Below are 14330 nucleotides of genomic sequence, written 5' to 3' on the forward strand. Positions count from 1 at the left end.
TACTTTTTCTTTGCTGTGCCACTATGCTACTGACAAGATAATGTCTGTGCACAGCAAGAACGGAGTGCAAAACACTCCAAAATATGGCTGCCATTCAGCCCATACTGCCCAACTACTACACTAGTATTACAGAGAGAAGTTGAAAGGACTGGAGAGAGAATTCAGCCTTCAAAGACTCCACAGAAAAGGACCTACAAGTAGAGAGCTCAAATTTCCCATTTCTACCCATTTGTTAGGGGTAACATTATAGTATGTTACCCCTAACTTTCCGTATCCATTTCAAGCATGCAAAAGGACTAGCTACTGAAAACAGATTCAGAAGAATAGAATGGACATCTGCCTTCTAATCAGTGTCAAAATTAGATCATTTAGTGGTTTAACATAAGCAGGTTCAATGCCAGATTTTAATACAAATACTTTCTACCAATTACAAATGCAAATTCCTTGGCCTATGCATTCCTGCATTTATGAAACGGAAATAGATTTCCAGACACATAATAGGAGAATCAAACTCTTTATACCTGTCAAGTACTCAGAAACATAACTGCAAAGTCAACTTTGTTTTCAAGTCAGATTCAAGAACCCTCCAAACCTTCATGAGTGTGTATTTTGAAGTTTTTTTATTTAAGTCAGTAGAAGGCAAAATTATTAATTTTATTCTCAGTTTCACCATGACTCTATGAAGTAAACAATGAAGCTGTGAATGTCATCTATTTAAAAATAAATAAAAAAATAAACCAGGAGCTGTCTTTTTAACTTTAGCGCTGCAAAGGCATTATCCCAAAGCCACTGGTTAGAGTTTTGTTACCTTCAGATGCAGCTTGGGCTGGAATTCTCGCACTAAATTCAGGGAGGAATCATATATGTTGCTGCCAATTTTCACCCACTCCTTGAGGGGCACAGGGCGGAAATCTGTACAGTACAGCTCTGCATCTAACCATGAGGCCAGGAGCCCCAGGTTAGGGAGAGTAGCACTCATGCCTACTATCTGTATCCCACCAAAACCAGGACTGGTGCTCTTTGTGTGTCTGGAAGCAGTGAAAAGAAAATGAAAGTTAGTGACAACACAGGCTACTGTTCTGTAAAATGGAATTCAGAAAAAACAGTTCAATCTACTTCCTTCCTGCCTCTCAAATGCAAAGCTCGTTTTTCAACTTCTTGACAAAGAAAGAAGCAATACTCTACTCTTAGAAAACATGTCAGTTTATGCACTGATAACAAGATAATTCAGCTTTTAATAAATTTGAACCTCAACCCTTATCTTCTTTAGGTAGCCAACAGCTATAAACTGCATATTAGGAGACTGAAAACAAATCAACTAGTTCCTTGCCACTAACAAAAACATGAGCCATTTCTCTATTTCCAATCTCCACTGCAGTCTTTCTAAGCTTAAATACCTTAATTAAAACACTTCTATTTGTTTCCATTTCAGGACAAATAATATTAGACTAATGTTTTCCTAGATCTGGGAACCAAACCCCTAAGTACAGCAAAAAAGCAAGTAACTTCTGTTCCTAAAATGCTGAACAGCAGCTTTCACTAAAGACAGTGAGAAGTAATGGACTCCTAACAAACATGGCAACACTGTTAATTTAGATACCCAAATTTAGATTTTAATTCAGGCTTTTACATCCACATAATAGGGGTTTTTTTACGCTTCTAAGCTTGTGTTTGAAAAGTACTCATTTGCATTGCACTGAGCTACAAAACAAGACATTAAAAAGATCGGACAAACCACTGTGAGCTCAGAAATAACCTGAATCTTCTTAGAAGACCCTGGTAATCCTGGCAAAGACAAGAGAGAGAAAACAAGATTACCCAGAAGCTGTAGTATAAAAGGCCAGTCACTGATGAGACAGAAATAAGAAAGTTGGCAAGAGGCAGACTCCCTGTTACCAAGCTCTTTAAGCATTTGCTAGAACAGCTTCACCATTAAGGTTACAGATTTTTGTCCCTACAAACACAAGTTTTTCCTCCCTAACACAATTTTTGACCTCCAAGGATTAAAAAAGTTCCAGCTCTACAACACGGTATTTGAATAAGGAGGAGAAAAATCTGCTGCAGAATTTTGGCTGAGCCTGGAAAAGCCTCGTGGAGAAGCATGGACACCCACACAGGCAATGGCCATCTGAGAACATTTTCTTGCTGTGAAGACACAGCTTGTACTCCAGTGAGACAGGCACTCATCATTCAGATAACTAGCCAGACCAGACAGCGTTTAAAAATTTTATATAAGCTCATTAAATAACAGAGAGGGAAAAAAAAACAAAACAAAACACAGACTTAGAAGGACATTTGAGAGAAAATGTGGTCTTCAGCTCCAGGAATCCAGTGGATTTCAAAACAAAAACAGCACCCACTTCCTTCATGTCAGGAAGTGTTACAGGGTACCACTGTCACCTTGATCCTGACAGAAAGATAGAGAATGCCTGCAAAGTGAAGGCTGAAACACTGTGTCTTCCCAGAAACATTCCTAGATGCACCTGTACTTTTTTCCCCTAGCGTTTTCTCCTTCCTGCTTCCTCAATGTAAGGGAGCAAAGCAGAGGGTGGGCCTGCACATGTGCTGCAGCTATCTGATAAACCAAGAGAAAAGGAGTGCCAAAGTCATTCACACTGCTCCAAAGTGTACTGACTTTCAGGATTTATGGGGAGAAGATAAGAAGTCAGATATGATTAGACCAAGAATGCTGCTGGCTCCTGGAAATCAAAATGGGAAATACTGGATTAAATGTCCAGTGGAGAGACAGTGTAGAAATGGCCACTTCTCCAGAACTAAATAGATGGTCTCTGCTTAGCCCAGCACTGGTACAACTCACAAGACAAGAAGCAGCAGAGAAAACTGGCAAAATCTGACTTTTTGTGATAAGAAAACCATTGATTTTGACTCTTCTCTCAGCACTGCCAATAAAGATTAAGAAGGTTACACCACCTCTTCCATTTCCTTTTTTCTGTGTTTGGGCACTATGGAGCAGCTGGACAGTTTGGTGCTGAGGATCTAGACACTGAATTCTTAAAAGCTTCTAGAGGTCTTCTCAAACATCTTGTTTATTCCCCAGTGTCAAACCAATTGTGCTAAAGGCAAGAAAACATGCAACTAGGCTATCACACGTTATAAGCAAAAGCAGAGCTCACCCTGAGCAGTGCTAACTAAGCAGATTAGAGATATATCTTCTAAGCCTTCTGATCAATTCCCCATGCACAAGTTAACAGCATGCCCACTCTTCCACCACACCAGAGAATTCCAGTAGGATAATTACACCATTTCATGAAGCACTGAAAAATTAGGCAAGGCAAATCTGCTAGCTAAACTGTTTTTAAAAAAATCAGCTAAAGAAGTAAATTTAAGCTTCAGCCTTACTATTTTTCCTGAGAGGATAAATCCCATGGTAGCACACAAATTGCAAACCCTCTTTTCCTCATGGTTTAACTACAACAGCAGGCCCCTGAAAAGTGCTATGATGAGATCTTAATAAACAAAATAGCCTAGGTCATCACTCTCATAAAAACCTTGGAACTAACCCAAATTTCCATTCACACAGAGAATAAATATTTAGAGTCATCAATTATTTAACATTAAAAGACAAACATCTCAGTCTACTCACTTTTTTGCTAACTTCTCTGTAACATATCTCACTTTGGTCAGGAGGAGTTCCAGCAGGTATCCTCGATGAGAGTCTCCCAGCATGTGCAACTCATCCACAACCACTACTCCTGATAAAGAAAAGCACTCAGGTCATATCTGACAAACCTCCAAACTAAGAATAAATTGCCTTGATCCTTTCACATTCCATATGATGAGCTGAAATTTGTATTCAAAAATCCATCTATGCTTACCAACACCACAATGGCTTCCCTCTGTCACTGAGAGGGACGAATCATGATGGAAGTCATGACATTTCACACCCACCACAACCACACAATATATACACACACACAATCAGCTTTGAAAAAATAAAAATAAATAGGTTGAGTTGTTAGTCTAGACACCACACAAAACAGTATTGCAGCATCTATATTGTAACCTCCTTGCAAGTTAAAACCCTCAGGCTTCAGAGTACCTGGAAAGGAAAATTCCAGTAATCAAATGAGCTAGTCAAAAATTTTGTTAACATCGCTGTCTCAGTTAAAAACATTTTTACTAATGCAGTAATGTCAGAAAAAAAAACAGGAGCAGATGTAATAACACTGGCAGAGTCTGTTTCCTATTAAATTGCTCTCCGTTAACCAAACCTGAACGAGCTCTATCATTTAGCTTTGGCTTTCTATTGAAAAAAAATGCTTATGTGACAGCATTGTTGTCCTCCTACCTCCTGCAAATGACTTTTTAATCTATTAACCACCTCCATCAAAATTTCAAGGTGTGTAGAAATATTTAAAAGAATAATGTGTATAAAGGCTTCAGAATATCAGCAGCTGGAGATAAGAGACCAGACTAGGGTATTCCCTGAGGAGAAAACACAAAGCCACTACTACTCAGGCACCCAGGGCACCTCCTGCACACATCTCAGCAGCAGTATACACCCTTTCTGGCCAGCTGACAGGGTCCCAGTGATATGGAGTAGGATAAAGGAAGGTTAAACAAAAAAAGCAGGGCACAGAGGACACCATGCTTCATTAGGTCTGTGGCTGTGGAATTTTTTTTCTTCTTTGGTGCAGCTATGTAATATCTTTCTGGTATGGCTAAAATAGCAGGAGCTTAAGGGCAAATCTGACCCTATATTATCTGTCTCAATGCTATTTTTCCTTCTCTTTTTTTTCTCTCCTTCCTACATATGTTCCTTCTCTCTCCATCTGTTTTCTCCCTCCTTCTCTTTCAAGCCACTTAAGTTAGAAAAGAGTGCTGCAATGCTTCATCAGCCTCTTTTACAAACTCCCACCCATCCTGTCTTCCTGTACTTCACCTATTCTGTGCTTACTTGTAAAAAATGGCAATTCATTGGTCACCAAATACTTATTTGCTGAGCTACCAGAAAAATCTTCTTCCTGCTTCCCCATACGATCTGTCTGAATTCTTCCAGAGCTGAGACAGGACAGTTTAAACAGATACCTACCAAAGTAAAATTCATACAAATCACTTCAGACCTTCATCATACTACATAGGTGCTGAAAACGAGGCTAGACTCAGTCTTGCTATTTCTGTCTGCAAATTAGGTGTATCCCTAGAAGACAGCGGTACAAACCTATTAAAAAGTACCTGAGAGCTACCAGACACATTTACTGTGGAATAACTAGGTTGTTTTAATTCCCCATCCTGTTTAAAACTAAAAAGAATGAAAAGAAGGGAGGACTTTATTTTTTTTTTAAATATAATTAAGCTAGTAACATTTTAATTTCAAGTTGAAATAACAAAACAAATATCACAACGGCACATTATAAATCCATTCCCAGCTCACACACTGAGAAAGCAGCAGATTCTTCTCTAATAATTTTCCTAAAAATTTCTTTAGCATCAGTGTCCAGAGGCTGAACAAGAGGAATATCATCTCCTGTGTAACACATAATAATTAGCAACACAGCACTGCTTTTAACTGCTTCATACATTCTGGCAGGCAGAGGATTTGAGTTTCTCTCGATTTCCAAAGACAAGGTGAGCTATCAGCACAGGGTTGACATCAACATAAAGGAACAGCTCAGGCTTGAGATAGAATACAGCCAGGATTGCAGTCATGTCCCAATAACTCATCTCAAAAGATAAAACACCTTTGTTACAAAGTGGTCTAAATTTAGAATTAATTAGAAGACAAGGTACAATCTTGCAGTTTCAGACAAGCTTGCTTTGGGTGATAGCTATACTGGAATTTTCAGTTCATACCCATATTTTACAGCTTTTATGAAAATTCACCTTCAAACAGAAAACTTGTCCCTTTCTTACATAAAGATGACTTTTTAAAATCAAATTTAATTTAAAAATTAATGCCAGAGAAGCTTATAAGGGAAAAAACCAGCCTTTTATCCTAATTTCTGTTATACGCCATATTGGGGCATAAGGGAAATGAAGGTTTGCAGCAGAGGTATTTTCAAATGGTGAAAGAAAAACATGATGCTTTAAGGAGGTATTGGTATTGAGAACACATAAACAAACTCAAATCTTGTAGTCACTTGGCTGCTTATATATTTAAATGACTCTTCATCTTCAAAAGCGCAACAACATGTAGGGATGAAATGGAGGTTCCAACCACAGCAATTTGGTGTATCTCTTCTTATAGCTTCTTAAAGATGATATCATTACACAATACATTTTAATGTACTGAGTATGCTTCCAAGGCATACAAGCCAAAAGAAAGTTGTTTATCCTGACCCCACTGTCTGCCTTGTGCTGGCAGTACAGCTTGTACAGTGTGGTGACAGAGGATCAAACTAACCCTAGTTTGAACAAGAAAAAAAAACCTTAAACCAAGTAGCCGTATATTGAAATAAATGACAGGTTTTCTTCCAAGTGAAGGGATGAAGATACACATTTAAGAATCGAGCTGGACTGCAAGAGCCTTCATTTGAATGAATTTAAAATGCTGCACAACAGTCACCCACTCATCTTCCAGCCCACTGGCAGTTTCTAAAGCATTCATGGTGATTCAGCTGCTATAGATCCAAGTGTGAACATGTTATCCCATGATCTCACACTCTGAAAAAATCTGCAAGGTCTTATTTCTCATTTTCTCTCTAAAAAGCTCTTCTGGTACACAATGCAGCAGAATATTATGATACCAGATGCATGCAGAACAGGAGTTTCAAAGGTGGAGGTCTCAGAGCAGTTCAATCCTCACCTATTTTTGCAATTCTATATTCTTAAAATAGCAACCAGCTATGTTACAGGACAGATGAAGATGAGAAGGATTACTGTATAAAACATAACTGGGTATAGCTTTCTTGAGCAGAGAAAAAAAAGAGAATAACAAACTTCTGATTGGACTAGGAAAGCACGTCTCTCTCCAAGTGTACACGGAAACAAACACTGGGCTTTTTCAGGTTTTATCTCATCCCCAATACTTAATGAATACTTTCAGCATCTAGAGGCCATCAGGGCCACAGTGACCCAGAAGCCAGTGCTACAAGAATAATGGGTTTTTGAGCAAACAAGACAGAAATGAATGGCACAGCCCTCTCAGTCACCATGCCTACTCAGAGGAGCACTGTGTATTCATTCCACTTATCTGGATGCAGATGAGCACAGAATGTAATTCTTTCTCTTCCTCAAACTAAATGAGGACAGATCTTAGATTCTGAAGTCTCTGTCTAAAACAAATTAATATAATACATTCCTGAACTCAAACATATCTCAGAACTTGAATTTGGTTTTATTGATTAGAGAACAGCTCCTAGCCATGGGAATAATTTTTAAAAGCAGCTTGCCGTCCATTTGAGACAAACTAAAGCCTGCAGCTTCTACCTACTCATCCCAGTTGCTGAGCTACATAGAATAGCACTGACTGTCCTCCTAAATCCAAATAAGAGATTCTCTGGAAGAAGAAAATTGCTGTCTATTTCTATATGGTACATCTGTCATATTCAGAACTTGGAAAATTCAAAGTGATTTCACATGTACTAAGAATATGCAAACCCCACAATGGTTAAGTCATAGTATTTTACCCAATGAATCCATTTTGTTTTCTTCTATGAGCCTATTGATTAGTCCATTGGCTTTCTCAATGGTGCAGACAGCAACATCCAGAGCAGAGAAACGTCCAGCTGGAGTCATGCTTCCCATGTAGCCTTCAACTCTCACATCCACCTCCTGAAACAGGGCCTGTTTTCCAAGGATATAGAACATCATGCCAAGGTTACAACTCTGGTATTTGATCAATGCTTGCTGGAATCACATAAAAACCTGCACTCTACATCTACAATTTCTAGTACTTTTAATGCCAGCTAATCTGATTAAAGCCATATCTCAGCCAGTTAGTGACACTTCTTTTTCCCACTGTCATTTTTTATTTCCAAAGCAGACACCACAGAGTGCACATCACAAGGCAGTGTACATAACTGAGTAAAAGATGAGGACCTCTGTTTTGTATATAAGAAGATTTAACAGTAAAAATGTTAGGGAACACACTGCAACGGCTTATAATATGTACAAAGTTACGTACCTATTATACGTGTACATGTATATGGCTTATGTATAAAGACACCTTCCTCTTGAGAAATTCTGGGCAAAAGCCAAACATGGAACTCCAAGCACAGTGATTACACATCTCACATGGAAAGCCAAGAAACAATTCCTCTTCCAGGTTTCCTTACTGCAGTGCCAAAGCTTTGACACATCCCCCACCAGCATTAACAAAAGATACAAATATTTGGATCTCACAGGTAGGTCACCTTTTGAGTACAAGTATGTGCACCTATGGCCAAACCTCATGCCAGGAGTAACAGAACAGTGCATTGTTATCAGTGCACTGATAATCCTCCAGTTTTACAAGATTAAAGCAAAACATGCCTCCATTATCAATCACTACAATGTATCATTTGCACTTAGTTTGTAGGATTTCCGAGCAATTTGTAAAGTCAAGATACCACCTCAGTTAATGAACAACCAAACTCTTTTAACTGCTAGAAACTATAACAAAAGTGCCTAATGGGTTTGGATTTGGTTTTAGCCATTGTCATAACCTAATGGCAACAATGTTTGATATGGAAGTCCTTCAAGAAAAAATATTTATGTCTTGAAGAGTGCTCCCATTTTAATTTTATTTTTTAAATAGCTGGGGTGAGAAAGCCAAGACGTAACCATATTCTAGTACTAAAAAAATTAGCAAAGTCAAAGTGAAATCAAATGCACAAAATTGTGATGGAATACCCCAAGGAAAGCTAAAATACACTTCAATCTTTTAGATAACATTTACACCTTCCCTTTGTACTTTTCCTAACATGGTATTTCATTAGAAAATTCATTTAAATTTTGGAGAGTATTAAATCAGTGAATAAATGCAAGTAACAATGCTTTAAAAGTCAAAGCTGAAATTAAAAGGTTTAATCGACTCTAAAATTTTTCTAAGTTTACCTTTCTGGCTAAAAGTTTCATTTTTTAATCTCCAATTTAGAGCAAATTTTAAATTATCTACAACTTCTTTTTGAAAAACTCAGCAATTTTTTTTCCCCTAAAATCCATGCTTTTGCATTTATTTAAAGAAATGTGACCTAACAAATACTACCCATAAATTTACCCTCCTTGAATGCTACTTACCTGCAGATAACTCTTCTTCTCCTTGGCCACAGAGACAAAGGGAAGGATGAGAAGAGCTTTCTTACGAGTCTCCAGGACCCGCTTCAAAATAAGCAATTCTGCAACAAGAGTCTTTCCAGCACTGGTAGGAGCTTGAGGGGAAAGAAAAAATGGGGGTGTGTGCTTAATTAATTTTTAAAGTTTTAAAAAATAAATTCAAAGAACAAGCATCACTAATCTAGCAGAGAAACCAGTTACTGGAGAGCTTGGGATGGGACTCTTCAGTTGAAATCTCTCGCCCACAACCACATTTGCAGTCACCCCTATAAAGAATCAAGAAGACTAAAAATCACCTGCCTCTCTTCTAAGTTCTTCATCCTCTCAGTGCTGCTCTAGAACCTTTTTCCCATGACGGGCAGACAAGCAACTGTCATTTCCCACAGATTTCTAGTCCACCAGTCCTACTTCTCCTTCTGCATTACTGCCCCTTCTGCACACACACCCCACACACAATATGTGATGAGAAATGATAAATGGATAGCAAAAATTAATAGCAAATAATATTCTCAGAAGTCTGTATATCTTCAATTGCTGTTATCATTCAGCTCCTAGTTGACAGTCTGTAATTATCAACTTCTAAAGGAACTTTAACAGAGAAAATGGGACAAAAAGTGTCTCTTCACATCTGGAAAGGAGACCATTAAGTCAAGTTTGAGGCACAGCAATGAGACAGATCTTAAGATGTCTCATTAAGATGAAGAGGATCTTGACCTTTCTAGCTGCCAGATCCAAATTTTTCAGCACCAGTATGTCCTTGTGAATGGCAGTGGAAAAGTATGTTCGCATACCTGAATAAACGAGGTTCTTCCCTTCCAGAACTTGTCCAAGCATCAGGCATTCAGCTTGCCATTCAAACATCTGCACTACTCCCAGACTGTGGTATTTCTCCAGAACTGCTTTGGGAAGACCCCAACTTGCAAGGAGCAGCTTGTCTGCTTGATCTTCAGGAACATTTACCTGCTGATACTGCCCTTTGGAAGGAGAAAATAAAAATAAAATTTAAAAAGTCAAGTATCATCTTTGAATCTGAGGTCACTTAGGTTATACACCTAAACGTTAAACTTCTGTACAAACTCCTGTATTACAAGAAAAGGCAATAAACTATCTGCCCTATATTTTTCAATATTTTGTGTGGATGGTTCACCATTTTTCTTATCTTCTGACATCTTTTTTTCAATTTTTCCTCCTGTTGGATTTTCCACATTCAATTAATTCCTTCACCAAACTCTTGCCCTGGTATTTGCTTTTGAGACAGAGCAGCCATTACCAAATATATGGTCAAAGAGAGCTTCAGCACTGATTAACGTAATAGCATTGCAATGTACTTGCCATCTTGTCCTTGCCCACACTATTTCCCTTTTAAGTTACTGCTACTGAGATTTCAGTAATTCTCACTGATTACTGCCAGTGAAAACTGCCCAGTGTTTTTTGTTTTACAGATGAATGAAAACCACAACCTAAAACAAAGCAGGTCAAGCTATTCTGTACAGTGTGTCATATTTCAGTTTATTAACACTGATTAGTATCTTCACAATACTGACAGTTCCTCTAGTTTAATTAAGTTCCTTGCTGATTATTTCTTGTCTTAGTAACCCTAAACAACTTTGTGCTGACTACAGACACTGCCTCATCCCTCTCTTTCTCCTCACTTTTTCCAAATCATTAAGAAAATTCAAGCTTTTTTGTTCTATTCAGGTTTCTGATCCACAGGAATGTCTCCCCTATCACCCATAAATATATAGTTCCTGTAAAAGCATTTTGTGAAAGACCTTGTGAAATTGAGATGAAAACCAAGTAATTGTGTGTATTGCCTCTAGAAGAATGTACTGTTCCTCTACTGCTACATTCAAAAAATTCTAAAAGAAATTTCCCACCATTGATGACAGTGTAAGGGCAGGCTAGATTAATAATACCAGTCTGCATAAGCAGCCAGCATTTTTCATCTCATCACACTAAAAATTTCAACTGCTGCCTTGAGGTTAACCCCAACCTAGGCTGCCACTGCTGCATGGTCAGTCTCCTCTACAAAGCTTTGCTTCACTTTGTATAATCAAAGTACCATAAAATACTGAACAAAAATTTACACACCATTGGGAGAGAACAGAAACACTTTACAAAGCAGAACAGACTTCCCAAGGAGAATTCAGAGGAGACTAGAATTGTCTGTCCTGAACTGTGGCTGTGGTGGGCTAACCCTGGCTGGACACCAAGTGCTACCCAAAGCTACCCAAAGTCATTCCTCTCCTCGACAGGACAGGAGAGACAAAACACAGTGAAAGGCTCCTGAGTGAAGAAAAGGACAGGGCAAAATCACCCACCAATTACCATCACAGGCAAAACATTTGACTTGGGGAAAATTAATTTATTACTAATCAATTCAGAGTAAGATAATGAGAAATAAAGCAAAATCTTAGAAACTCCTCCCTTCTTTTCAGGCTCAGCTGTACTCCCAATTTTCTCTGCTTCCTTCCTCTCAGCAGCACAAGAGGACAGGGCATGAGAGTTGTAGTCAGTTCATCACATATTGTCTCTGCTATTCCTTCCTCCTCAGAGAACTTCTCATACTCCTCCCCTGCTCCAGTGTGAGGTCCCTCTCAGAGGAGACATGAACTTCTTCAGTGTGAGTCCTTCCCACAGGCTGCAGTTCTTCACAAACTGCTCCAGTTCATGTCCCCCATGAGGTCACAAGTCCTGCCAGCAAACCTGCTCTAGCATGGGTTCCTCTCTCCACAGCTCCTGCCAGGAACCTGCTTCAATAGAGGATTCCCACAGGGCCACAGCCTCCTTTCGCCATCCACCTGTTCCAGCATGGGTTCCTCCATGGGCTGCAGGTGGATCTCTGCTCCACCATGGACCTCAATAGGCTACAGGTGGATGACATCTCTGCCTCACCATGGTCTTCACCACAGGCTGCAGGCAAATCTCTGCTACAGCACCTGAAGAACCACCTCCCACTCCTTCTTCACTGACTTTGGGGTCTGCAGGTTGTTTCCATCACATATTCTCACTCCTCCAGCTGCAGTTGCCATTGCACAGGCTTTTTCCCCCCCCTTCTTAAATACATTATCCCAGAGGTGCTGCCGCTGATGGCCTTGGCCAGCAGCAGGTCACTTTTGAATCTGGCTGCATTGGCTCTGTCCAACAGAGGGGAAACTTCTGGAGGCTTCTCACAGAAGCCACCAGAATCTTATAGTCCCCCCACTTGCCATGCAAATGAAATACAGTGACTAATATGGCAGAATTAGGATTCAGAAACATAAAAAACCCTACATGATAGGACCTCAAGCCTTTTCCCTAGTATTAAAACCAACAAATTTCACATAAAAGATGGAAAGAATAAAGGATTACATGATTTGGCTGTTTAAATAATATCTTTAGGCTAGAACTGAACGTGTTTGGAAACTTGTGGCTTAGAGATCTATGTACAGAAGTATACTTGTGACACTAGCCTTTTTTTATTTATTCACAAAATGCTAAGAAACAGTCAGTACTAGGAAGATATAAACTGTTGGTTAAAAGCGTTAGGTATTAGGTTTCTCATAAAGAAAGCTGTTCCAGAGGGTGGGGCCAGTTAAACACAAGAGTGCTGCTTACTGAATTGTCTTTGGGGAGCTGACTGTGGAAATGTATATATTTGCCTTGCTCTGTTCCACTTGCAAAAATAACAGGTTTGTATCTTGCAGAGCATAATCACATGATTATGAGAAGATGTGACATGACTGGAGAAGAGACTGAGAGATGTAAATGCTTTAAAAAGTTACAGAAAAATCACAAAAGAGATGAAATTGCAAGACGCTTTGTAAATATCTCGATTTAAGATGTTGTATACAATCTCGATGCTGTATACGTCTTGATTTCTCTCTCGATTCAAGAGAACAATAAGCTGGTAAAATGTATATATGGCATCTAGAAGCACCAGTTAAGTGGCTCTGTCTGGCAGCAGGAGCACTTGACATGACACCTTACCACAAGATGTTTATTGCACACAGAAATATATTGTGTATACTTCTTCTGTATTCTGTATGTATTCTTTGATCAATTTCACAACGTAGGTAAACAAACCTTGCCTGGCATACCAAGGAGAACGGACTACACCGATTGTTGTATTATGGCAGCACCTAGAGACGAATCCAAGAATAAAGCTCACTGTTACACGACACACAGAATGCCCCCATCTCAGAACTGTGCGCAGAATACACATTTTCTTATTTTCTTCCTCGACTGCGCAGTGAGGGGTGCAGGACAATCCTTCGACCACCACCCTGCTATCACAAGCACGTACTCGGCTGCAGCCGCTGCCCTGGAGAGAGGAAGGAAGGGGCGAAGCGCGGCCCGAACAGCGACGCCCCCGGGGCCAAGGGCCAAGAGAGGCGCCGGGAGAGGCTCGGAGGGTCCCGGGCCCCTTTCAGCAGCGCCCCGCTGCCCCCCGGGGCAGCCCCGCTCCCCCTCGCCCAGCATATTTCGACCCGCCGCGCTGCACGACCGAAGGGAAGGCGGGAAGGGAAAGAAGGGGAATGGGAAGGAATGGCTGCGCTCTCCCGCCGCGGTACCTGCCGAGCCGCTGCGGCGCAGAGAGAGGTCGAGGCCGGGCGGGGGGCTCAGCACAGCGCGGCGGGGAGCGGCGGGGCTGGGCGGCACAGCCCGCCGCGGCCTGCGGGAGCCGCCTCCGCAGACCCCCGCGGCCCAGGCTGCGGCGGCACCGCTCGGGGTGACGCCGGTGCCGCCGCCATCTTCCCGCCGCGCCATTCAAACCTAGCCCCGCCCCGGCCGGCGGGAGGCCCCTGAGCGGGCGGGAGCAGGGAACGGGCGTTCCCGCTACAAACCGGGCACACCGCCGAGTAGGGGTTGTCTTTGCGCAAACACCGGTCTTTGCTTAGGCAGCGATCCGAGCGCGCGGTACGCGTGCGGCGTTCGTGCGGTACCGGTGAAAGGCTTAGATAATTAATGAAGGCTCTGCTTCAATGAAACAAGGCTTACCTTGCAGAGCTAAACAACAGGAGAGGGCACAAAGGACAAACAGCCTCGTTTGCTGTTTCTAATGTCTCTGACGCCAAAATAGCTATTTCAGATCCTAAAAGACTAGCAACGTGAATATGAGGAGCAGTTCTACG

The 14330-nt window shown here is 40.8% G+C and overlaps 1 protein-coding gene across 2 annotated transcripts in view; it reads right to left on the reverse strand.

Annotated features, from left to right (window-relative positions):
• Nucleotides 1-13965, reverse strand: part of POLQ (DNA polymerase theta) — a 51530-nt gene extending 37565 nt beyond the window's left edge. For both annotated transcript variants that reach the window (XM_056494671.1, XM_056494666.1), the window contains exons 1-6: nt 13770-13965; nt 10008-10190; nt 9181-9311; nt 7590-7746; nt 3605-3713; nt 809-1028 (exon numbers count right to left, since the gene is read on the reverse strand). In XM_056494671.1, the coding sequence (XP_056350646.1) occupies nt 809-1028; nt 3605-3713; nt 7590-7746; nt 9181-9311; nt 10008-10190; nt 13770-13965 (996 nt within the window). The remainder of the gene's footprint in view (nt 1-808; nt 1029-3604; nt 3714-7589; nt 7747-9180; nt 9312-10007; nt 10191-13769) is intronic.
• Between the last annotated feature and the right edge of the window lie 365 nt (nt 13966-14330).

Source organism: Oenanthe melanoleuca, chromosome 1, assembly GCF_029582105.1.
Source record: "Oenanthe melanoleuca isolate GR-GAL-2019-014 chromosome 1, OMel1.0, whole genome shotgun sequence".
In the NCBI taxonomy this organism is placed as follows: Eukaryota; Metazoa; Chordata; class Aves; order Passeriformes; family Muscicapidae; genus Oenanthe; species Oenanthe melanoleuca.